The sequence below is a fragment of the Takifugu rubripes genome, chromosome 13, assembly GCF_901000725.2.
Source record: "Takifugu rubripes chromosome 13, fTakRub1.2, whole genome shotgun sequence".
Taxonomy (NCBI): Eukaryota; Metazoa; Chordata; class Actinopteri; order Tetraodontiformes; family Tetraodontidae; genus Takifugu; species Takifugu rubripes.
Genome location: NC_042297.1, coordinates 12414699 through 12437730, shown reverse-complemented (window position 1 = coordinate 12437730; position 23032 = coordinate 12414699). Strand labels below are relative to the sequence as shown.

At 46.5% G+C, this 23032-nt stretch overlaps 1 protein-coding gene across 14 annotated transcripts in view; it reads right to left on the bottom strand.

Moving 5' to 3' along the window:
* Positions 1-18: 18 nt before the first annotated feature.
* nav2a (neuron navigator 2a) overlaps positions 19-23032 on the bottom strand; it is a 124749-nt gene continuing 101735 nt past the window's right edge. For 7 of the 14 annotated variants that reach the window (XM_029845676.1, XM_029845668.1, XM_029845672.1 and 4 more), the window contains 30 exons: positions 19369-19498; positions 17412-17730; positions 16636-17320; positions 15876-16095; positions 14765-15039; positions 13947-14012; positions 13361-13405; positions 12737-12891; positions 12412-12594; positions 10922-10974; positions 9417-9440; positions 9033-9107; positions 7885-7968; positions 7693-7816; positions 7432-7604; positions 7313-7333; positions 6384-6392; positions 5538-5704; positions 5298-5451; positions 4867-5053; positions 4673-4773; positions 4303-4398; positions 4027-4204; positions 3702-3937; positions 3372-3523; positions 3153-3224; positions 2852-3048; positions 2654-2772; positions 2370-2570; positions 19-2278 (listed from right to left, as the gene is read on the bottom strand). In XM_029845676.1, coding sequence (XP_029701536.1) covers positions 2153-2278; positions 2370-2570; positions 2654-2772; positions 2852-3048; positions 3153-3224; positions 3372-3523; positions 3702-3937; positions 4027-4204; positions 4303-4398; positions 4673-4773; positions 4867-5053; positions 5298-5451; positions 5538-5704; positions 6384-6392; positions 7313-7333; positions 7432-7604; positions 7693-7816; positions 7885-7968; positions 9033-9107; positions 9417-9440; positions 10922-10974; positions 12412-12594; positions 12737-12891; positions 13361-13405; positions 13947-14012; positions 14765-15039; positions 15876-16095; positions 16636-17320; positions 17412-17730; positions 19369-19498 — 4627 coding nt within the window. In that variant the 3' untranslated portion in view covers positions 19-2152. The remainder of the gene's footprint in view (positions 2279-2369; positions 2571-2653; positions 2773-2851; positions 3049-3152; positions 3225-3371; positions 3524-3701; positions 3938-4026; positions 4205-4302; positions 4399-4672; positions 4774-4866; positions 5054-5297; positions 5452-5537; positions 5705-6383; positions 6393-7312; positions 7334-7431; positions 7605-7692; positions 7817-7884; positions 7969-9032; positions 9108-9416; positions 9441-10921; positions 10975-12411; positions 12595-12736; positions 12892-13360; positions 13406-13946; positions 14013-14764; positions 15040-15875; positions 16096-16635; positions 17321-17411; positions 17731-19368; positions 19499-23032) is intronic. The other 7 variants (XM_029845670.1, XM_029845681.1, XM_029845669.1 and 4 more) reach the window with 6 other exon arrangements.

Sequence of the window (23032 nt, the reverse complement as noted above, 5' to 3'; positions counted from 1 at the left end):
GATGAAACCTCAACATCATTAGATCATAAATAATAAATTTATTGAATCACAATAATTTAAGACTAATACAGTGATAGATTTAATCCCCCAAAGTCCTAGACAGACCAGTAAAGACAAAGAGCACCAATCCGCTCTGATGTAAAGAGACTGTACACAAAATACTCCTTTTTCAAGTACTGTTACAAATTGTCTAGAAAAAAAGTCATCAAAATGCAAGATAATCAACTATTTACAAAGTTATGTTACATATAAAATTTACATATCAAAGAAGGCTAAACATTCGTAGTGTGTAATAAATGGAACGGTCAAATGCTTCGATAGCTACACCTCCTAACGGGTGTTACACGCATGATGGTCTCGTTTTGTGCTTACAGGGAACATAGCAGGAGGACTTCCATAAATATGGTTACAAACATCTCAGGTCTGTTCTTGCTGTATCGGCAGTGCTAAAAAATCTCTGGGGGGGGCAAAAGCACAGTCAGCTTTGGGCTTCTGTTGGGACATCTTGCATAGGATCGGTAACAAAAACAATGTTTCATGACCCCGGCTGGCTGGGGGGATGAGACTTAAGAACAAAAATAAAGCTTTTTTAAAACGGCTTTAAAAAGAAAAGATGTCAAACTGCTGACATGACCATTCACCCACAAAGACCTTTATATTTTCTTAACTTTGATTTTGTCACTATAAACAAAGCAGCATTTACATTAGTTAAAATGATTTGAGCATAATTGACAGTTCATCACAAATCAGATGATAAAGCCAGACTACAAATATGGTGACTGCAGAGGACGATGTATAAAATCTTCCTAAACTTTCGTCATCCAGTCAACCCGAAACATTCTCGAGTCAAACGTGAAAACATTTATGGATTCTTTCATGCCGGCAGCCCAAATATTTACACTGATGAGCCATACATGCGTTCATATTTACTCTGACACCCAAAGTCCTGCTTCTCATTCACGTCTCAAAGCCACAGCTTTAGTGTTTGATATGACGAGAGGTCGACGCCACTCCTCCAGGAGGGTCGACTTTGAGCCCTATTCACTTTACAGCCATCTAGAAGAGTACAGAAATGGCTAATGCACAGAAAAGAGTAAGGCATTGATTGTAAAAAACAGTCCAGCACCAATATTTGTGCTACAAAAGCCTGTTTGAGCCAATGTGTATGGAGATCACGGAGGTTATTTGCTGACAAAGTATGAAATGCAAACGTATCACTATGAAATGATATAATTAATATAATCAACATTGAAAGGAGAAATCTAAACATGCGAGTGTTAAAGACCCAGTGGTCTTAATCATTTTCTCATATCAGACAGTGTTTCCAGGTCTGTGTGTTGTTTCTTCAGTGAAATGTTTGAATTTAAAGGAACTCGAGTCTGGATGAAAACCAGTTTCACAACAGTGAGCCTCAAAGCCACCAGGTCAGACTGAGCACTGGTTAGGCTGTTATGATATGAATATCTGGCACAATCTGTGGGTAAACTGTGAGTAACAGCTCATATTCAAACACAAATCTATTGATTAACTTCAGGAAAGCACAACGATGGGAAAATGCCTGTGATTTGTCTTGATGAAACAGTTGTTTGGAAGGAGTGGTTTTAAATTTTGACCATCGTGGATGTTGACAAATGCACGTTCTTGAAGGTATCAGCACATGAGTAATATTCCCTCAGGCTTGATTTGATCCTCCATCCTTCACGTCTCGAGCACAAAGCGGCTCATCTGTGCCCACTGATACTGTATCGCCACCTTCAGGCAGTTCGGTGCACTACAGCTGATCCCCACCAGCGTTAGTGACTCTTGCCTGAGGATGCGTCCCTCCAGGTCAGCGGAGTACTCTTGGTGATCACATGGTGATGACGCAATGAAGACACCTCAGATGACTAACAGGCAGTGTGCTTTTATTCTGTCTATTCCTGACAGAGGAACTATGGGCCACAGTGGTGAGTAAAACAAATAAAAACACAACACAGCGCAGTGCAGTAGAAACCTGTGTTGCCTGTTCTTTCTTGTTTAAATATTTGGGTTACCCGCACCCAAAGTTAAGGTGGCTGGATTTTGTGGCATGAAATCATACTCGTCCTCACAGCCTGAACAGTTTTGTATGAGGAAAAAAACAAAACAAAACTTGTGCTCGGTTTTTGTGTCATCACAAGGTCGACTCCAGCGATGAGTCCAGGATGTCGTCCTGGTGGCTGTTGCTATTGGAGTCGCTGTCGTAACTCTGCGGGCTGGATGACGTCGCTGCTTCCTTCAGACGCATGAGCATGTTCATCTGTAGGATTAAACAGCGCTTAGTGTGGTGAAGGTAAGAGGTTACTTGATGTTGTCCACCGCCGCTGTCCATGCCATTTATTTCTACTCACCAGGGGATCTGCGTCGCTGTCGCTCTGAGGCAGCTCTTTTCTGACTCCTTCTCGTGGGGCAGAGTAGCCATCAAAACCCACATCTTCTGGGCGAAGCTGCAGCAGTGGGGGCCATTCAGTCAGAGCGGGGCTGGCCGACCACGGGTAAGTGTCGATCACCCAGGCAGCAGGGTCCTCCCATACAGCCCTGCGACCGTAAAGCTACAGAAAGGGACAGGATTACAGATACACTCGAGAAACTAAAGAATCTCGTTATATTTCAGATTAATGCACATTCACACTACCTGCAGTCCCTCTCGTACAGCCTCAAGCATATAGGGTATGATGGAGTAGTTCCACAGGTCAGTGAACCAAACCCGGGATCCCTCCACATCCATGGGACAGGACAGGAAGAGACGAGGTCCTGCGTGCCACAGAGAAGACCGGTAAGATGCTGCGTTAAACCAAAAGTTACTGCTGACAAATCGCATAGTTCCTCCTACCGATGGTGACATCAGAAGAGCTGTGTGTCTCCAGGAAGCGGTTGAGATGGTGCCAAACTCGTGGGATCCAGTCGATGATCTTAACTAGCTCCAAGCTGCGAGTTCTGCTGCTGATCTCCATCTCGATCAGCTTCCTCCTTAGGTAGCGGCCGAGGAAGCCTTTCACTGGCTCCATGTGATTGGCACACAGCACCCACCTGATTACAGACCACACAGGTACATTCAGAATTTGGGGAAAAAAGTTCAGCTACGCCCACAGAACCAAACTTCCTCCAGGAGGGAGAGTGGGTGGGTGGTTTACCTGAAGTTGTGGTGAAGCTGGAGGTTGGGGGCAGATGATGTGGCTTGGCTCATAGTGCCAATAATGTAAGGACTGTAAATAAGAAAAAACAAAAAACCTGGATTTTTCAGCCACTGAATGAGATTTTAGGACAGCAAAACAACACTGTCGGAGTAACAACTGTTAACAAACGAGGCACTAGAACATATTTTAAATGACCACTGTAAAGTCTGAACTAACCAGTGTTGGTAGCTGCAGTTGAAGATGCCGTTGAAGATCTCTCCGAGTGAGCTGACGTGGTGTAGGTTGTCCAGAATGACCACCAGGGGGCTCTCTGCCCCCGGGACACCACTGCACTGCTCAGCCAAACCTGAAAGGTACTGGCGCAGCTCCTACAGTGAAATATTTTAATCAGGAAGATGTTTTATAGTATTTAGAAAGAAAGTTTATGCAAAAATAAAGATTATCATCCACCATCCACTCAGGACTGTTATCGGAGAGGAAAGTCCCCATAATACTTTTACAATTGTTTAAAATTAAATGTTTTGAACCTGTTTGTGTATGATTTACCTTGCCGGACTTGTGGTCTACGTTGAAAGTGACAACGGCGTGGGGGGTCAAGGGTCGGCCCTCCATTAGCAGCAAGTGTCGAGATAACCGATTGGCCAGGTAGGTCTTGCCCGTGCCGCTGGGTCCTGAGAGGATGACGCGTCTGTGCTCCTTCAGCAAGGAGACGTACCGCAGCAGCATCGGCTTCGGGATCAGAGTGTCAAACGCGAGCGAGTCCACGTTGTCGCTGCTCACACCTGAACCCACAAGAGTCACAGACGTGTCCAGCCCAGATGTGTTTTTCTGTCAATTGTGTTTATTAACACTGCATTTTTCAGTGAGTCACCTTTGAGCTGGATGTTGATGGTGTTGCTGTCTCCCACCAGGTAGCCGCAGGGCAGCAGCTCCGGCATGTGTGCAGCGCTGGTGCTGCTGGGTCGGTGGATCTCTCCAATCTTGTATCCCTCCACGCTGTCAGAGCTCAGACCCAGCTGCGTCATCGGATCCACGTGGGTGATGTACTCCTGCCAATGAGACACAAACTCTCAATGTAATAAATGTTTCTGTGACAGACAAAAAATATATCAACAATACTGACAGCATATTGAGCCCTTTTCCTTACCTTAAAAAGGCGTCGGACCACTCCATCCAGGACGTCCCATTTTGTTTTCCCGCTCACACCAATGCAGCCAATCAGAAAATGACGAGGCCGGCCCTCCTGTGCGGAACATAGAAGGGTGTGGAGGTCAGGGAAACTTTCAGGGAAAGTTCAGCCTGAGATGTGATTGATTGGAATTGTTAATCTCATTATGATGTCATTGTTTTCTATCCTATTGGGCGTTTTCGTGGAAGGTCACATGTCACACTAAATTATTAAGCCACACCTGTACAGGCAGCATGGGTGGAACTTTTACGACTAAAGATGAAAACATGGCTCGAAATATTCCAGCTGGAGTGAAAGAGAATACATCTTCAACGACAAGAGGTCTCACCTCTGTCCATTTGCTGTCTTCGTCCAGGCTGACAACCATCTTCACATGTCGCCCTTCCTTCCTCATCCCTCCTTCGCCACCAGTGTCATCAAGCAGCATGTCTGACCCGAGAAAAAAAGCCGACACTAACTCGTCTTTTTCCTTTAATTAACAATATCTCTGCAGTTCCTCCTGTCACGTCAATGCTGTCTTACCCAGGCTGGTGGATTCGCTGGTGGTGAGGTTGAGGCTGTGCTGGGGGAGCCCTGGCCCTGTTCCCGGGACCTGGCTGTGCGCGTGAGGGGGAGGAGAAGATGAGATGGAGACCTGGGAGCCGGTTCTGCTGCCCTGATTCTCCACCTTCAGTCGGTCATTTTCTGCCTTCAGCTTCTCAATCTCCAGCTGCAGATAAAGTTAATGAGCACAAACAGATGTTTATCTGAAAAGGATCTACGATGGATGACAAAAGTGGAGAACCAGTAAGATGTGAGGAGTGCAATCTGTCCCAGATTTCTTACTCCTGCCCAAAGATACATCCTGGGAGCATCCTAACATACCTCTTTATTTGAACTAATAAGCCAGTTTTATGGAGCTATTTTATTCTCCAACTTTTTAATTGAAGCTGATTTAAATTGTGTGTGCAGACCTGCATGCGGTTCATGGCCTCCCGGAGCTGGTCCAGTTGATGAGCCGAGCTGAGAGCCTCCAGGCGGATGTCCGTCAGCTTCATCTCCTTCTCCCTCAGCTCACTGCGCAGCTGCATCACCGTCTCTGCCTCGCTGTCCAAACACTCGGACAATCTGTCCAGACACCGTCATGTCAACTATTAACACCGAGTTATTAACGCAAGTATATTTATTCATTTGCAGTCTTGAGGTTTACGCACATGGAGTGTGTGTTCCTGAGCATTTGTCCGGAGGCTCCGGTGCCATTGTGAGGCAGCTTTGGGGAGGCGGGCAAGGAAGAGTCGGTCATCTCCTCGATGTCGGAGTGAGAGGACGCAGACTTGGGAGATTTCTTCTTGCTGAATGCTTGTTTGAAAGAGCTGCGCAGCTGCAAAGATACAACAAAAATGGACAAAGATGGTGAGAGAACTATTGTGAAAAACACACCTCAGAGAGTGAGGGGAGTGGGGTGCTGGGGAAGGTGGAGGAGAAAAGCTGTTAAAAAGTGCAAGTGAGTCAGGCAGAAAGAATTCTAATAGTTTGGGTTCTGATTTATAACCTACTCATGGCTCAGCGTTTTCAGCAAAAGTCATCACTTTAGATTCAGCACGTGCATGTAAACTGATATGCATTTCTTTGGAAGTCAGAACTTTTCTGCCTCCACTTTTGCTTGGACATTTTGTAAAGCGAAAACGAGGAGCCATATTTAATCATGCAAACTAGTAAAACCTTGTGGAATTCACTTCCTCTGTTCTTTTGGCAGGGGTTGTGAGTTTGAAGAAGAATCCACCACAAATATTTAATGCATAAAAGATTCATGTTTTTGTGTTTGGAGAAAAAGTCTTTTCAAAGACAAAACACAAAACATATGTTAGCATGCTACTTTCTGACTGTGTTAAATATTTTCAGATGGATTATTCTTTTCAACAGCTGGCTCAGGTGTCAAGAGAGCAGCTTTTCAGGGAATAAGAAACAGGGGACAGTGGGCAGAAGACAGAGGTTAGTAACCTAAAGAAAAGCACAGGGTTAGGCAGCTTCTTTCATCCCATACAGCGTACCATTCTTACCTCATAGACCTGCATCATAAAGCGAAGCAAAGGAAGACAGAGAGACAAAACAGGACACGTTCATATGGGTTCAGGGTGCGTTAATGTGTTATGGAGGGACAGATTAAACACGGACACTTCTACGGGACTGAAGGGGTCTAATGCTGCATTACGACCACCGTGAAGCACTACTCTTTCATGATCCATTACACACTCTCAGGCACATACAGCCCCTATACACTCTACATCACCCATAGTGCACCTGTGTGGAAGAGCTTCCTCTACACACACACACACACGCAGGAGGGTTGTTTATTATTGCTGCAGGAAACTCTACACGAGTCCATGTCTTGTAATTCCGCCCTAAAATTCAACATCAGGATCAAATGCCAGCAGCTGTCAGGAACAAGGGAGGGGGCAGAAACTGATTCTTTGATATTATAAAGTCATAAATCTTTACACTACTCACATCATTCACTATATATTAATTTGGTCTCACCTAATAAACTGGCTGAAATAACAATCTGAACCTTAGTAGCTGCAGGATTATAAAGTCTGGATTTTGGACAGATATGAGTGTCATTTTTAAAGAAAAGTGCAGTTAAATTTTTGACTTTATAATAATAATAGCACACTGTCATAACACAGTCAGCTACCACAACATCAGCTCAATCTAGCGGACAAACAGCTGCCTACTTCATCATCTGACACGACTTGTCCTCCGGTGCACAAAAATGCCTTTCAGCAGCAAAGAAATGAGAAGTTGTGAATACGACTGTGTCAGATTTTGTTGTATGATTGAAAACAGCGAATGAGGATTTGACACCAGTTGGTGGGCAGTGCTTTAGTGCTTTCTGGTCAACTTATGACCGCTTTGACCATTGATTTTCTTTAACCTGAAGGCACTAAAAACACTCAGTGTTCAGAATGAGTCTAGGGTTGGTATTCACCTTGTCCCCAGTGAAAGAAGCCTGAAGAAGAGAAACCCAAACATATGACACATAAAAAACATTAAAAAGAACAACAAACCAGCATCGCAGGGCGACTGTTTGAAATCGTCTCATCTTACCCAGTTCTTCTTGTTTTTCTTCTTGTTTTTGGCGTCGGCGTCCATGTTGGAGCCCACGCTGGAGTGGCTGGTGGCGCTGTTGATGCTGCTGACGCTGTCGGAGGAGTGCTGCCTCCTGATGCGCAGGTCAGGCTGCTGGTTCTGCTGCTGCTGCTGACTGCCGTTGCTCCCAGCTGAGGAGGGAATTAGACAGAAGAGTCAGTACTGAGTGTTTGTTCTCCAATTATCACAGAGCTCTGCATGTTTGCAGTGTGTCTGTACCCGTCTTGTCTCCTTTAGGCACCAGTTCGGGCGTGTTGATGACACCATTGATGGCGGCCTGGGCGACAGCGTTCTGCTTCTTCAGCAGCTCGATGGTCTTCCTGAGGTCATTCAGCTCAGAGTCCTGCAGCGAGACGAAGGTCAACCAAATGATGCAAGTCTGATGTTTCGCAAAAAAGAAGCTGCTTTCACCTTCTGTTCTGCTGTCAGCGTGAGACTCTTCAGTCTTATGGTCATGTTGCCCAGACTCTGTTCAAACGCGGCCACCAGGTGAGCCTGTAAGAGAAACATTTAAAATTGACCAAACGACTTTAAAACGTGGGTTTTTAAGTTCTGCATGAGTTCTGGTAAGTTTAGTTACCCACACACACTTTTGTTCGGCGATAGCAAACATTGATCATTGTATTATGTTCCTCTTTACATGTATAATCTTTCTGATCCCTGAAGGAAGTGTGGGAGAGAGTTGAGTAAGCAGGAGACAGGCTACGTTTCTCTGCCTTGAGGCCATCAAGGTGTGTTCAGACAATTCATCGTCCTGTCATGTTATCAAATGTTCGACCACAGCCCCTCCCGTCTCCTCACCCCCCCCACCATCAACTATGTTCTTTCGGTGTTTGTCAACACTCGCAGCACGCCTTCTTGCACCGAGGCGCCTTTGCTGTAAATCTCCAGTCCACATCTGGGACGGTCCCTCGGCAGTCTGCCGAGACGTGACTGCGCTGTAATCAAACACCTGCGCCGTCCTTCCATGTCTGTGTACCAGACTCGAACCAGCAGCGCTGGCTGCAGATTACAAGCGGAGCGTGGCGAGACTTGTGCAACACAGACGGAAGGAGAGCAGAAAGGAGCGCGACTGGAGACACTTTAAGAGATTTTCTGATAGTTCTGCCAAATGTAGAATTACACCTTCCTGGGTAAAGAGCTCTTGTTGGATCATGTATCATCTCTGCAAATATCCTTTTTTTTTACTTTTTTGAGGGCAGGAATGATTTTCTCTACTTTGCTTTCTGATAGAAGATAATCAGGATCACAAGAACAAAATATGATCTTTGTTATCTATTCTGTGACACCAGTTGGTCGCATGACTAAATATCTTCTTTTTTATTGAAACACTAAAATCTAACAAATAATACCATTTTCAGAATTTGTTGTTTCTGTAATCCCCCCCCAAAATGTTAACTATTAGTAAATTTCATTTGGGTTGACAAGCTACCTGCTAAGCTAATGACCACCATCAGAATATAAGTAAATACATTTTGAGATGCGTCACACCTCAGGCCCATTCTCACTTGGAATGAATCGTGCACGAGAGTGTGCGTGCTTTGCGTGTTTGTCCTTACATTGGCACTCAGCTGTGTCGTCAGGGCAGAAACCTTTTCCTGGGAAGCGTCCAGCTCTCTACGCAGTTTACGGATCTGCGGACGTAATATACCGTGACATCAAAAACAACAGCAAGAAAAAGCACACGCACCTTCCCAGTTATATCAAACACATTCATGTGCACACATCCTGACAAATAATGTAGCAGCAAACATGGGAGCGCTGATGCATTTAGGTAACGCAACAGATAAAAACAGACACGCGGGCGTACACAGGTGTTCATGAGAGCCCGTTACAGGGTCACACTCACACGAGTTACTGTAAAAATCCCCCTATGTCCCAACAAGTTGGCACCCAGAAAATGAAAGGCCAAAGAAAACACAGCGTGGCGGCTTGGAGCTTACCTCCGACTGAGACTTCTCCTCATTCTGTAAAAGCAAACACAAGAGGGAGAAAAAACCATTAGAGACATTTCTGACAGGCTGTAATCACAAAGAGTATTTCGGGCTTCCTGTTTGAGCCATTATCTCCATGGAGACGGGCTTTATACACTGTGGAAGAGACTGGTGTAATGGATCTGGTCAAACAGAGACACCCTCCTGAAGGCATTTCACTGAGGCGTGTGTGTGTGTGTGTGTGTGTGTGTGTGTGTGTGTGTGTGTGTGTGTGTGTGTGTGTCCTATTTTCTCCACAGCTAAACAATAGTAAGATGGGACAAGCAGAAAAATACACACAGGCTGTGAGCAGGCAAAACAAACGCTTGCACGAACCCACCAAAACACGCAACACCCACGTTTACATGTAAACACACAGCTAAAAATGCATCACATTGCCTGTTTTTTTTAATTGACATTCCTGTAAAAATTAAAAAGCCGCCGCTGGTCAGTTAAAACTGGCCCCTCATTCGTGGCTCTTATATGGGAAACTAGACACACACATAGAAGGTACAAGAGGATCAATTGAAGAAAGATTACCGGTACATGAATGTCAAGGGTGATTTCTAATAAATAATAATTTTTCAAGGCCTATAGGAGCCCCAACATCTTAGGCAGCTGTAAAAACATTTTTTTATGCCACTGAACGTTAAATGGGAGTGTTCTTTGACATGAGCAGGAAGCATCTGTTCACACATGGTGGATCAATCATGCACGCCATCAGTAGACTGTAATCAGTCTGGAGGCACCACAGACAAAACAGAAATCTCACTATGGTGAAAATTCCAGCACAAACCTGCACATGAAAAAGAACTAGTAAACTTTCCATTGGACCATTTCATCCAATGAGCTTTCCAGCATCACGACACCGAGGAGAGACTCGTTTGTCTCTGAACTCGAGTATTTAGTTGAAGAAAATTGACTGTTGCATGAGAATTAACTGATGTTTACTCGCTTACTGCCACACTTTGTTTATGTGGCGCATCAATCTACCTGCTAACGGCCTCATCCCTACCGTCTGCTGCCAGGATGTGATGGTCCCCGTCAGGGATAAAGTCGCCATCATTTTGCCTGCTCTCTCTCTCTCTCTGTTCCTCCTGTCAGATCTGAAGCCTGTCAGTCAGCCAGTGCTGATATCTGCCGTCTGCGCGACGGCCTGTGTGTAACACCTGCCCAGGTGAGTAAACCCCCACCCACAGAGGGAGGAGCACAATGCGATAGGTCTCCATCTTTATGTGGGCTGTCCTGACTCGTTTTCTCATATATCTGGATGGACGTAACAAATTTACCTGTTCCTAAAAATGTTCTATTACTTATTAATTCATTTAATAGCAGCAATAGAGCTGAGAAAGGTGAAGAGAATGAATTTGCTCCCTCAAATGAAAATACAGCGCAGAAGCTGTGTCATACTGAAACCATAAATAAGCTGAATGCTTTGTTTTGTCACACAGTATAATTAAAGTTTGTGTACTTACAGTGGAGTAAATGGAAGATGTGCTGGAGACCAGAGACAGAGATGATCCATGAACTAAAGAGAGAAAAACACACAGGATTACAAAGCACATCTGTACATCAGAGACCCACCACAGCCGGCTCGTACGCTGCCCACCCTGCATCAACCCAACCCACTCGCTCTTCCTCCCAGTGTTCCCACTCCACTCCCCTGTGCCCCTCCCGGAGGCCTGTGCTCATAAAGATAAGACTCCGGAGCGTTCAAGCTGTGGCGCAACCGGCACCAGTCTGATCTTTACGCCAGTAATTACTCACTGATCTCTAATCAGAACTCAGCAACGACACCAGCGCCATTTCCTCCCTGAGCACTGATTGCAAGGCATCAGCTGCAGGTGTCCAACCTACAGGAAGCACTTCTGTCTCAATTGAATCAATATTGAACAAAACTGGACCAAAGTCAAAGTTGTGACTTTTTTGGCAGATACAGGAAGCTGAACTGGAGCTGGAGCGCCGGGGGGAGGTGGGGGAAATGACAGGGCGTTATGGTTACTCTTATCCAGGACAAAGTGCTGGGTGGATGATGTGACTTTTGTCTTGTCAGGTTAACAACAAGCAGGAAACTCTACACCCTCATGCACATGCACACGGACTCCATGTCATTGCCGAACCTACACGCCGCGATCTCTCTCACTCTCACCGCCACACAAAGAGAAAGTTATGCTGGAGGATTCTTGTATGTCATCAAGTCGCTCTCACGCCTCTCTGTGATCCCTGTAATTATCCCCTCTTCTGAAAGGGAAGACTAGCAGGAGGAAAGTGGGAGGCTGCAGCTACAGGGGGGGTCTGTAATCATAAGTGTTAGTGTGTGTGTGCACATTAGGTGTGGTACCTGAACTTTCAAGGTGATAACAAGAAAAGCCTCAAATCGCATCAAAAGTAGGCTGGACAACAAAGGCCAACAAATGTGCTGCTGGAGGGGGGTTTCAATGTTTCCTTCAGAATTTAAGGGTGGAAAAACAGCTTTGATTGTGTTAATTTGAGGGTTCTCGCAGCTGCACGATCATCAAATGCATCCTCATTACTGACTGGTAACGCGGATTATAAGAGGCAGTTCCTGTAAACGACTTGGTCTAAAGCATCTAGGTGGTTCAATCACTTCCTGTGAGCTGTTAGAATCATGTTCTTTTTAAAGAAAGGGTGCAAGAAAATGTTTCTCAGTATAATGCCCCTCCTTCTGAGGTTTTCCTGTATGAATCAAGTTGGCTCCAAAGACTGAGCCTCAGCTAGGGGGGCTGCCTACTTGTGGGAAAAACACTTTTTCCAATAAACAAGTTGAAAACAAAGCCCCACCAAAGCTGATTATGGATTTTTGAAGGGATGGAGGGCTTTTCTTTCAGGAGCGGTTGTAATCCCCCCTAATGTTCTCCAAACACATGGAATAATAACTCTGTTGGCTCTGTGGGTGTGGAATAATAAAAAAAGGGTAAAAGATGCAAATGGGATATCTTCTCACCTTCCTCAAAGCCATCCCTGAAAGAACCCGACCTGCTCATGGTGCGGGTTTTCTCATCGAGCGACATGCAGGAGTTTCTGAGGCGGCTGTCGCTGCAGGGGTCAAAGGGGACGTCCTGATTACTCAGGCTGTTGTTGCGCAGGCCGGTTAGGTTCATCTGACCAGTAGAGGTCGGACTGGACGCTGTGAAAAGATACAATGAATGAACATTCAAAAAATTGCACATTTGCTAAAATGCCAGCTTGATGGTCATGTAGCCGAGCTCACAGGGTGTGAATAACTGGATATGCCCAGAGTACTGATGGCATCAGTGTGTGCAGCATACCGAGCTGTCCAAAGTTGAAGCGAGTGCCGGAGGGGGAGGTCAGGCTGGGGGAGAACGGGGAGTTATTGGCCGAGTCCTGCAGCCCGCTGGTGGAGTGGGAGCGCAGCCAATCGCGGCTCTCCTCATGACCCCGTAGCTGTGGGGACGGCCCGTATCTAAGGAAAGTCAAAGAAAAGGTTAAAAGCAATGAAAAGATAAGACTGATTGAATTTTATTGTATTTTTGAACTGAAATGAGATGATTTTAACTGAAGAACAAGATTTGTTTTCCCTCTTAGAGAACCAGATTAGTATCCCAGATTTAACATGTAATGAACTGGACGATTACAACAGTGCCAACATTGACCGATCGTCAGCCGTGAGCAACAGAAACTGGCAGAAAAGAAGGCGATTGGGAATTTGACCCGGAACCAAGGCTGCAACAGAGTGACAGCTCAGTGTGACATGCTCTTCACAGAAACACAGTGTGACGAAACAAGTGCCAAACAGAAAACAAAAGAGAACAACATCAAGCGTGAGCAAAAGCCTCCACTGAGGATGTAGACACAGGAGAGGAGGAGGACGGAGGACAGTTTGGTGAGCCAGTGTGCACAGAGCGCAACATAACCAGCAGTGACATCAGTACCTGAGTCCTTTCTTAGGCAGAGTGTTTCTACCACAGTGTGGTCCGCTGCAGGAGAGAAACACTTCAGAGCAGGAAAGAAAAGGAAGCAAGACGGCACGTATGCATATATCTAACATTACGCAAAGATATATGTGCACTGCAAAATCTCAAATTTAATTTATAAATACTGGTAATATGAAACTTTGTTTACAAGTACTGAAACATTCTTAAACATGGAGACTTTTGCAGTGTAAAGTGAACAATACACATCTTACCCTGATGCTATTTGGTAAATCTGCAAACATAAATTCTACCAGCAGATGGCAGCACTAAGCAGCCAGGGCAGACGAGAATGGACCCCTAACAGAAACATGGAACACTAGCCTATGTCCACAGAGGCATTGTCACATTTGCACGAGTTCCCATTCATACACTCGCTCAAAACAACCACAGTCGCACACACAACTCCTCCAAAAAACCAATCACATGGAGTTGAGGTTCTACTCGAGGCACTCTGTGTGGCGGCAGGTGGTGGTTTTAGCATGAACCTCCACAGCGCTCTCACCAGAGGCCTATCACTGCACCTAGCACACACAGGCACATTTACCTGTCCTGTTTCCGAGGCAGCGTGTTTCGGCTGAATATTGGGCTAGCAGAGGGGGAGGAAAGGGGGCTGATGGGAGACAGGAGGGGAGAAACGCACAACAGACACAGAAAAGGAAAACTTTAGAGATACATGAACAAACGGTTCAGAACAGAGGTCATCTGCCAGGTTCTTAATGGGAAAGCTTAGCAAAGAGGGTGATGTCATCATAGCCCCGGAGCTTTGACTCCAGAAGCTATTCAGTTTCCCCAGAGACATTCCTGTCACATTACAGTCAACCTGTCAGGATGGAATCTGCTACAACGACCACAATTACTGTATAATGGACTGGTGACGCCACGGGGTTCACATCTCTGTTCTACTGCAGACAGAATGGCATAGAAGACGCGACTCCTCGTGATGACGGATGCATCAATTCTGGATCCTTTAAAAAGGAATCTGCACATTTAATCAAGTCAGCACTGGAATTCAAACTGAGGCACTTTATTGAGTTTAGCGCCATTATCTAAACTGCATGGCATGCAGAAAGTGCTCGGTACACGTATGGGTTTGTAGGTTTAAAGGAATTAACTCAAGTGTTTCATCCACCAGATCCAAAAAACCCTTCCAGAAATAGCGACAAAGCAATAGTTCATTTATCCAAGAATGCAGTTTAATGAATGGAACAAACACAACCTCTGAAAAGTTGTACCAAAAGCATGGGGAGGAGGGGTTTCTGCGTCTCACGGCTGATTCAACCCTGATAAATGTTCCAAACTCAAACACGCTAACAGTGCATTAACAAAAGCTGCACAGCCAGTATAGCAGGTCTGCACATTTACCTCTCGGATGCGCCTGTTTTGACGCTGCTGGTGCGGCCCAGAGCAGACAGGGTGTCCTCCTTGTGGGTCCCGTGGCCGGCACTGCCCAGGCTCATGTCGATGGACTCGCTGCTGGTGTGCATGCTGCTGACGGATGGGTATCCCATGCTGCCCGCCCCACTGTGCCCGCCCAGGGTGCTCTCTCTGCTCTGGGCCGAGGAGCTGCTGAAGGTGGTGCCCCAGGTCAGGCTGTTGGAGGGGCCAGTGGAGGAGTAGACAGAGCCGGGACTGGAGGCCTGTTATGAGATTGTAGAAGGGATGCGTTTATGCGTGTATTTTAGATTCTGGGAATTTTGCAAATGAAGACAGACCTACTGATTTCACAGATCACTTTAAACTTCTGACCCAACAGTTTGAAAAGTCACGTCAGCGTTCTAAACAATGGCTAATCTGTCACTACAATTAGGAAATGGAATAATAAAACACATGATTCATGTGGGAAAATGACACAGAGGTCATGTTTGAGCACGCTCACATTTCTGCTCTCCTCCACTGCATGAAATCGGTCAAACATGTACCCACTCTGCCCTCCTGAACATCTGCTGAATGGGCTCATACACTCAACTCAGCAAATTAGTGGTATTAGTCAGATGAGAACCTAATAACGCTCCCGTCTGAGCCAAGTCACTGTCAACAGCTCGCAAACACCATCATCGTCACGCTGACTCACGTCAAGGCTGAGACGCACATCATCACTCCTGAGCTTTAAAGCAAACACGCTGGCTGACACTTATTAAAACTCTTTAGCTTCTCAGCGCTGCACGCTGTTGACAGCCAGTCTTGGCTGTTGGTCTCTGGGAGTGAGGTGGGTGGTTTTACAGTTGGTCGGCATGTCGCAGCCAATGAACTCTACTAAAAGATATCTGAGGCACCTCTGCTCATAAAAGAAATTCAAAATGTCATGTGCAAAGAAACTATTTTCTCTCTCTCCTTTTTTTATACAGTGGAAATCACCCATTAGTTGTTGCAATAATCCAGTCTGAGTCACAAAAGTCAATGGGAAAACACTGAAAAAGGTGAACCCTCACATCTAAAATTGAACAGCATTTTTTATTCTACAGAATTCTTTTACCTGCTCGCTGCCCAGCGTCCCCATCCCCGATACGTGCACTCTGCCTCCAAACAGGGGGCTGTTGGTCTCGCTGTCCACGCCACCGACCCCTCCGTCAGGGGACTCCAGCACGGTGGTCACGTGGTTCAAGGCGGCGTGGGGGTTCGAGATAACAGTAGAGTTCTTCATGTTTTCTGCTGTGGTCACAGGAGCTTGTTTGCTTGTCTTCCCACCAAATAACCTGTGAAAAGTACGAAGGAGAGCTCAGGTTAAAGCAGCAATAACAGAGCAGAGGAATGTTCAGGAACATCAAAGGCATTGATGTGAATGATGGGTTTCAACAGTTGCAAATACAAGCATCATATAACACAAAAACAACAAAGAAACACACACACACACACAAGAAAAAGAGAAGTAAATCCTGGCTCTCTGCTAATCCTGATTTAGAATTAAATGCCAGCCAGTGATGACTGGAGCCCCAGTGGGCGGTAATGGCAGCGTGCAGCCTCTTTGTAGATATCACTGCCTCCCATTAAGAAAGGGAGAGTGCTGAACTCACCCCAACACCACACCCTGCCCCCATCATCCTCCCTGCACCACCAAGGCTGAGGCTTGGCAGCTGATCAGCTCGGCTCAAGGACTGGCTGTTACAAAGGCCCTATTAAAGCTGACTGAACTGTAATTGTGTGTATGTATGTCTGTGTGTGTCTGTGTGCGTGTAAAAACAGCCTTTACCTCTGTTCCTATTTATTAGCAAGTGTGTTAACAAGTGTGTTTTTACCTGCGCAATGTTGGCGAAGAGACCTGCTGTCTACCCGGAAGGGGGACAGTTGCCGCCCCTCCGCCCCTGAGGTTGTCGATGTCCGTGACGCCCTTCTCACGGTCCGTCTGATTGGCTAGAAGCCCCGAGCCGTTGACCTTAGAGACACTCAGAGGGTTCTTTGCCTGCGATGTGACTGAAAGAACGGCGGCCTCGATGCTGCTAGTGGAGGAGCGGTTCCCGTTGCGTGCGGCCGCTCCGGAGCGGCTGGGTCTCGGCAGGCTGCGGTACTGCAGCGTGGAGCGCGCACTCATGGGAAGGAAGCTATCGTCGTGGTGACCCAGAGTCGACCCACCGTCCAACCCACCAGTCTTCAAACCTACGGTCAGGGAGCGGCCTCCGGATTTGGGCAATTTGCCTAATGTGGCAGAGCCGCTTGTGATGGTGGCACCGCTGGCGGTAACCATGGCAACCATCCCAGGGCATGGCTTCTTGAAACCAAAAGTGCTGGTAGGGGTACGTGAGGTGAGCATGTGTGTCTGGGAGAGGGTGTCTGAAGCGGCCGCCGATGTGGAGCTGCTGGGAACCGACTGTTTCTTCGCCTCATCACCGCTGCTGCGGCCTGCGTCCGAGGGTGAGCGGTGAAGGCCATTCGCCCGGGGAGAGCGGCGTCCCTTCTCTGACACCTTGATGTCATCAGTTTTACCTGCAGGACAGGGAGGGTGTATGGGTGCTACAGTTAATGATGCTGCTAATGCATTAACACTAACTATGCTATAATGTCACGTATTTGCTACCTGAACTGTGGGTCTTGATACCAACAGACCCCGTGGACCCTGTGCTACTGGTGCTTTTTGTCCTGGGCGACGTGATGCCGACCTGAGCGGTCATGCCTCGCCTCCAGGAGCCCGTGTGTGACACGCTGGTGATCTTCCTCCCTGAGCTGCCCTTGTCCGACTCTTCAGACACATCGGAGGGGGTTCTTCGGGTCCAGCTGGAAGCCGACTCCATCCTGACACCGTTGTCTGACCCGCTGTCTGCCCTCTTAACCTCGTCTCCCGACCAGGCCTGGTGTCCCGCTGTGGAGGCCGAGTGCTTCTCTGCATCAGTCACAGGCTGAAACAACACACACACATTTACCGCCGATGAAGAAAGCTTTTGAATCGCTGCCAACAGCACTTCAATTTCTGCATAACCTGACCCGAAAAAGTGAAACAAAATTGCAACATACACTGGAAAATAAATATAGCATATTACATATTGAATTTTATAGGATCTGGATTTACTTTAGCCATCGTAATTATGGGACATTATGGATCCTCCGGTGACTCAGACTTCCACCCAGAGTGGAAAACAGACCATGTTGACAGGATTTCCCACAGCATCGCTGTTTTAGTCTCTTTCTACACTGCAAAAAATTCTAGTTCTGATTCCAAAGACAAGACAAGTATGACGCACCAGAGGAGCTGGTTTCGCTTCTGTTTCAAACATCAATCCTCATGTTTAGAAGTTGGAAGACTGGCTGCACTATATTTGGACGTCATGGCCATGGCTGTTTTACCTCACTTTTCTGTTGCGAGTCAGAAAGTATTTGGTCTGCTTAATTTGGTCATGATGGCTTTACAGGACCACGAAGATAAAGACGTTCTCCTCAGCAAAACTTTAATAAAGTGCTAATTTCCCATTTTAATATTTGTAGGCAGTGTTTGGGATCATTTCTGGGAAACCTGTCTGAAACAAGGGCGATAAATCCAGGGCAGTAAAACAGGTTGACAGTTTACGAAGTCTGCAATACGAAACAGGTGTTAACAATAAGGTTCATGAAGTGGTCTCCATGGATCCTCCTTGAAGGAAAAAGAATGACCATCAATAAAATATTTTCCTTGCAAAGCTTTGCTCTCTTATGGTTTTTCCTTTTCTAGACCATTTGCACAATTCTTCTATCGGCTGGTTTTGAGATGGCAGCTAATAGAAAGCACAACCCAGCTGGCGTGTGTTATCACCAGATCTGGCCAACCTGAGCTCCACCAGTCTGCTGAGTCACATACAGACCTCTTTGTTTCTTTCTACAGCACCTCTGAGTCTGTGACAGGACACACATCACGTGGTCAGCTCCTCCACGGCAACCACAACAAGGAGTGTGTGACGCGCACGTGATTCAGCTGATATTTTCGTCTCGTCGATCACAATCACTTTCTTCACCCTTACTTGGTCTTGATAAGTGTTCAAGGGGCTGAGGCCAGTCAACACCAGCTTTACTTTAGCTCTCAACTCCTCCGGTTCAACACCGTCTTACATTCTACCCTATGCAAGCCAGGACGGACAGCACTGAGGGGAGGAATGTTATCTGCATCAGTTCAGAACAAAGAAATAAATTTAGGCAATCCTCCAGAAAACCTGCTGTTTCTGATTTGTATGAAGCGGCAGTTCCACTGGAACAGGTTGATTGAGATGGAAGCATTACACATAGATCTTTGTTTCTACTGTCGACAGTTGGGGACACTGCAGAGTGGGCGGAGCTAAACAGCCTGCAGTCTAATGATTGGTCAACATCAACCCTCGTCGGCCACGCTATGAACTTGGTTGACAGAACTACGACCACCATTTCCAAACTGTTGCAAACCTACTGTGCAGAAGCACACTGCTAAAGGACCAAATCCGAACCCCCCTCAAGCTGTTATACAGACATTAACCGTCCCCTCAGCAGTAACACAGTGTGTGTGTGTGTGTGTGTGTGTGTGCGTGTAGTGCTACCTGTGTGCTGAGGCCCTTGCGCTGGGCAGCAGGCGTGTTGGCGTAGGAAGAGATGGACGAGCTGGTGTTGATGTCATCTGTGTCGATGTTGTCGCTGATCCCGCTGCTCACCGAGCTGCTGTCGTCCCAGCTGGACAGAGAGGTGGGACACAGACAGAGAGCAAGAGAGAGAGACAGAGAGAGGGGAGATTTACTTTAAACAATAAATCTCCCACTTGTCCACTTGGCTCTTGTTAGTCGGCTGCACCATGGGAACGTCTTCTTCCCCTTTGAAGAGTCAGACACTAAATTCACTCTGCAGACAGACACAACGGCCTGAAGCCACAACAGTCAGGTTTGATGCTAAAGCTGATCTGCTTCAGTCTGCTGACCTCTACAGGGACAAAACTGATTCATGGAGCCTCAGTGAGTCCTTCATTGACCAAAACAGAGTTAAAAGAAAGCTCAACTCAACAGTGGGGTGTTTTTTTTCCGCAAAAATAAAAAGATCTGGCATCTGCGCCTGCTCACTGACTCCCTTCCTTTATTCTTTATTGAAACCAGTTTCATCTTAAGGGGACAAACACACACAAACATCCTGAATGAGGCTGTCTGTCACATGAACAAAGGCCTGTGTTGGAGGGGCTGACATCATGGTGTGTTTGTGTGCATCTGTGAGTTGTTCAAACAGAGCCATCAGCAAACACACCAGGAGTTAATGCGGTATATTGCTCTGTGTGTGTGTGTGTGTGTGTGTGTGTGTGTGTGTGTGCGTGTGTGTGTGTGTGTGTGTGTGTGTGTGTGCGTGTAGCCTGAGGGGGACAGGAAGACTGGCCAGTTGGCAAACATTGGTTTGAAAGAAGCAGAGGGGAAGCTGATGGTGATGGCCAGGGCAGAACTGGCTGCACACACACACACACACACACACACACACACAAAGAAAATAAAGTTCCGACTCAATAATCAGCTTCATACAACAAAACTCTGAGCTTTTTATACACAGATAGATTTTTTTGTTTTTAAATCTTATGAAGATTTTCTGTGAACAAATCAACTGAAATAAACAGTTGTGACATTTAAATCTGTGCTGAAATATTAAATATGAACATTGAGGTCAGATCTTCAGCCACATTTGTAAGTACTCAACATTTACTTTCAGCAACATGGACATAACATCATAATTGTGGTTTTGAGATGCTGAACAAATAAAAGCCTGTTGACTCACCACCAAAACCAAATCAGCTGGTTTCTGTGAGATTTCAAGTCAAACCTAAACATATCTGAGGCTCAGAAGAAAGAAAGAGAACCGCAAATTTATCAAGCCAATAAATCCACAGTGAGCAGTGACACACTTTTAGATCTGAAGGAATTTGTGGGACCAGTCAGCTGAGAGGTGCTGAGAGATTTACACAGAGGAAAGACCCCCTCCCCACACACACACACACACACACACACACACACACACACACACACACACACACACACTAAAGCCACCACAGTAGACAAAAACAGAAAGAAAACAAAGTTTACATCCTTTAAAAAATCCGATGTGTTTATGTTGCCTTAAAAAAGAAAAAAGTACAAATGAGTTCCTTCTCTCTCTCACACACACACAAACGCACAGACACACAGACACATGCGCGGACTCACAAATGTGCATCTACCTGGTCAGGTTGCCAAGGTTGCCGTGGGAAATAGAGTGCTGCGGGAAAATGCCAAGCTGGACAGAGAGTTTCATGACTTCTTGCTGTCGAGAGAGTCCGCGCAGCCAGAAATCTCCCCCCTGCCTCTGCCCTCTGTATCTCTCTATCTCTCTCTCCCTGGCTCTAAGGGCTTGTCTCTCACCCGCCCTTTCGCCCTCGCTGCGTATCTAGACGTATCTCCTTTGTCACTGCCTGCACTGATGCTTCATCCCTCGGGCATCGTTCATCTCTCTGCGGACTGAGAAAGACTGAGAGGGGAAGAAGAGGGACGGACCTGCCCCGCTGCTGGTAACATGAACCAGCCCCAGGACTGTTAACCACTTCACTACTGCAGCCACACCAATAACAGAATGCAGACCGAGACCTTAATGAGACACTTCAGCCCATCAACGAGTCAGAGGCACACGATCAGAGGAGAACTCCTCTGAGGCTGAAGGACAATCCTCTCCCTGCTGCTCCCTCTGTGTTTCCAAGCTACGCCTCATGTGTATCTATGTCTGCGTGCACAGGACTGCAATTTCCCAGACAGATCCACCCTAACTAGCTGACAAGCCAGTGCTAATTAGAGATCAGGCCAAGCGGCGTGGCCCAGCCCACAGTCTCCCGCTGGCACAAGCAACCCACCAGTTAACGACCACAAAGCTCTTTACGGCCAATCACAGGAGATGGAGACCTTAGTTGTGGAACACGGTGCCAAATGCAGGCTGGAATGACTAAAAGTTAATAGATCATCACACAGAGGAAAATGCTACCTCACTGTTACTTTAAAACGATCTGCTCTGACCAATCGCTGAAACTAAATCCCACTGACCAGTGATATTTTAGGGTTTTTCTCATTTCTGATTATAGCAGCGGAGGTATTATGATGTTGTGACATTGGGTAGCCTGGCCCCTTAAATCAACATATGCAGTATGAATATTGAAATTCCACCATTATTGATGAAAAAACAGGCCACAGGGTTCATGACCTGATCAGAGAGGACAGTAGACAAGTTTAACGGGCCTGAATCAAGACATTCCAGAGAGAAACCTCGTTTTTTTTTCTCCAGGGTCCCTTTAGAAAAAGGTTGTGCTTTGCCAGCGGGGTCAGAGTTCAGAGGCCGAGCTTCTATGGCTTCAAAAGTGGAGTGGGGGGAGGTGAGGGGACAGAAGAAATAAAAAAGGCTGCCAGTTGGGCGACCAATAGAAATTCAGAGTGTCCTGAGAAACGAGCCGCTGTTGTGTTTGTTTAACTGTCCTTGTGTGCGTCCTCTGGGACTGCGGTCCCGGCAGGCCTGCATTACTGTAAGCCCCCTGCCCGAAAAATGGACTTCAACTCTGGCATACAGACACAGGAACTGCACCGCCGAAGTATACACACAGGCATGTGGCCACAACAGAGCTGTGAAGCAGAAGTAAGGGGATTTCCTGTGTTTGACAGGCGACTACTGGTCCTCACACCGCAGATGGATCATATAACCCCAAATCACCGTCTGTGTCCATGCCGACAGTGTATGAGGGGGCCTAATGGGAGATGCGACTTCTTCCCAACCATGCAGGATGTGTTAAATCCTGCAAATGTTGTATGTAAACACTACAATTAAAGGGTTTTTCTCCAAGCATGTGATGCAAACAGAAGCATATAGCTTCTTCCTACAAGTCTGACTTTTCCCAGTGCTCACTGTCAGTGGAACGCTTCTGCCCTGTAGTGCTGATTCACCCAGATTAGGCTGAGACAAACCCTGTTTATCTTCATAAAAAATGTTACATGTGGTGACACGTACGTGCTCTGAAATGCATGTAAATCAGGTTAGTTTTAGTGAGAATGCAAACACAGCAGAAGGATCCCTCAGGTTCTGCAAGGCTGGTTTTGACTTAAGGAACATTCAAATAAATTGCGAATGCTTTGTTTCCTCTAAGCAACAGTTCGAAGGGGCAAAGACCAGGAAGAGAGTGGCCAGTGGCTCTGCCTTCCTGTAACTTGACGCTGGACGTTGGACATT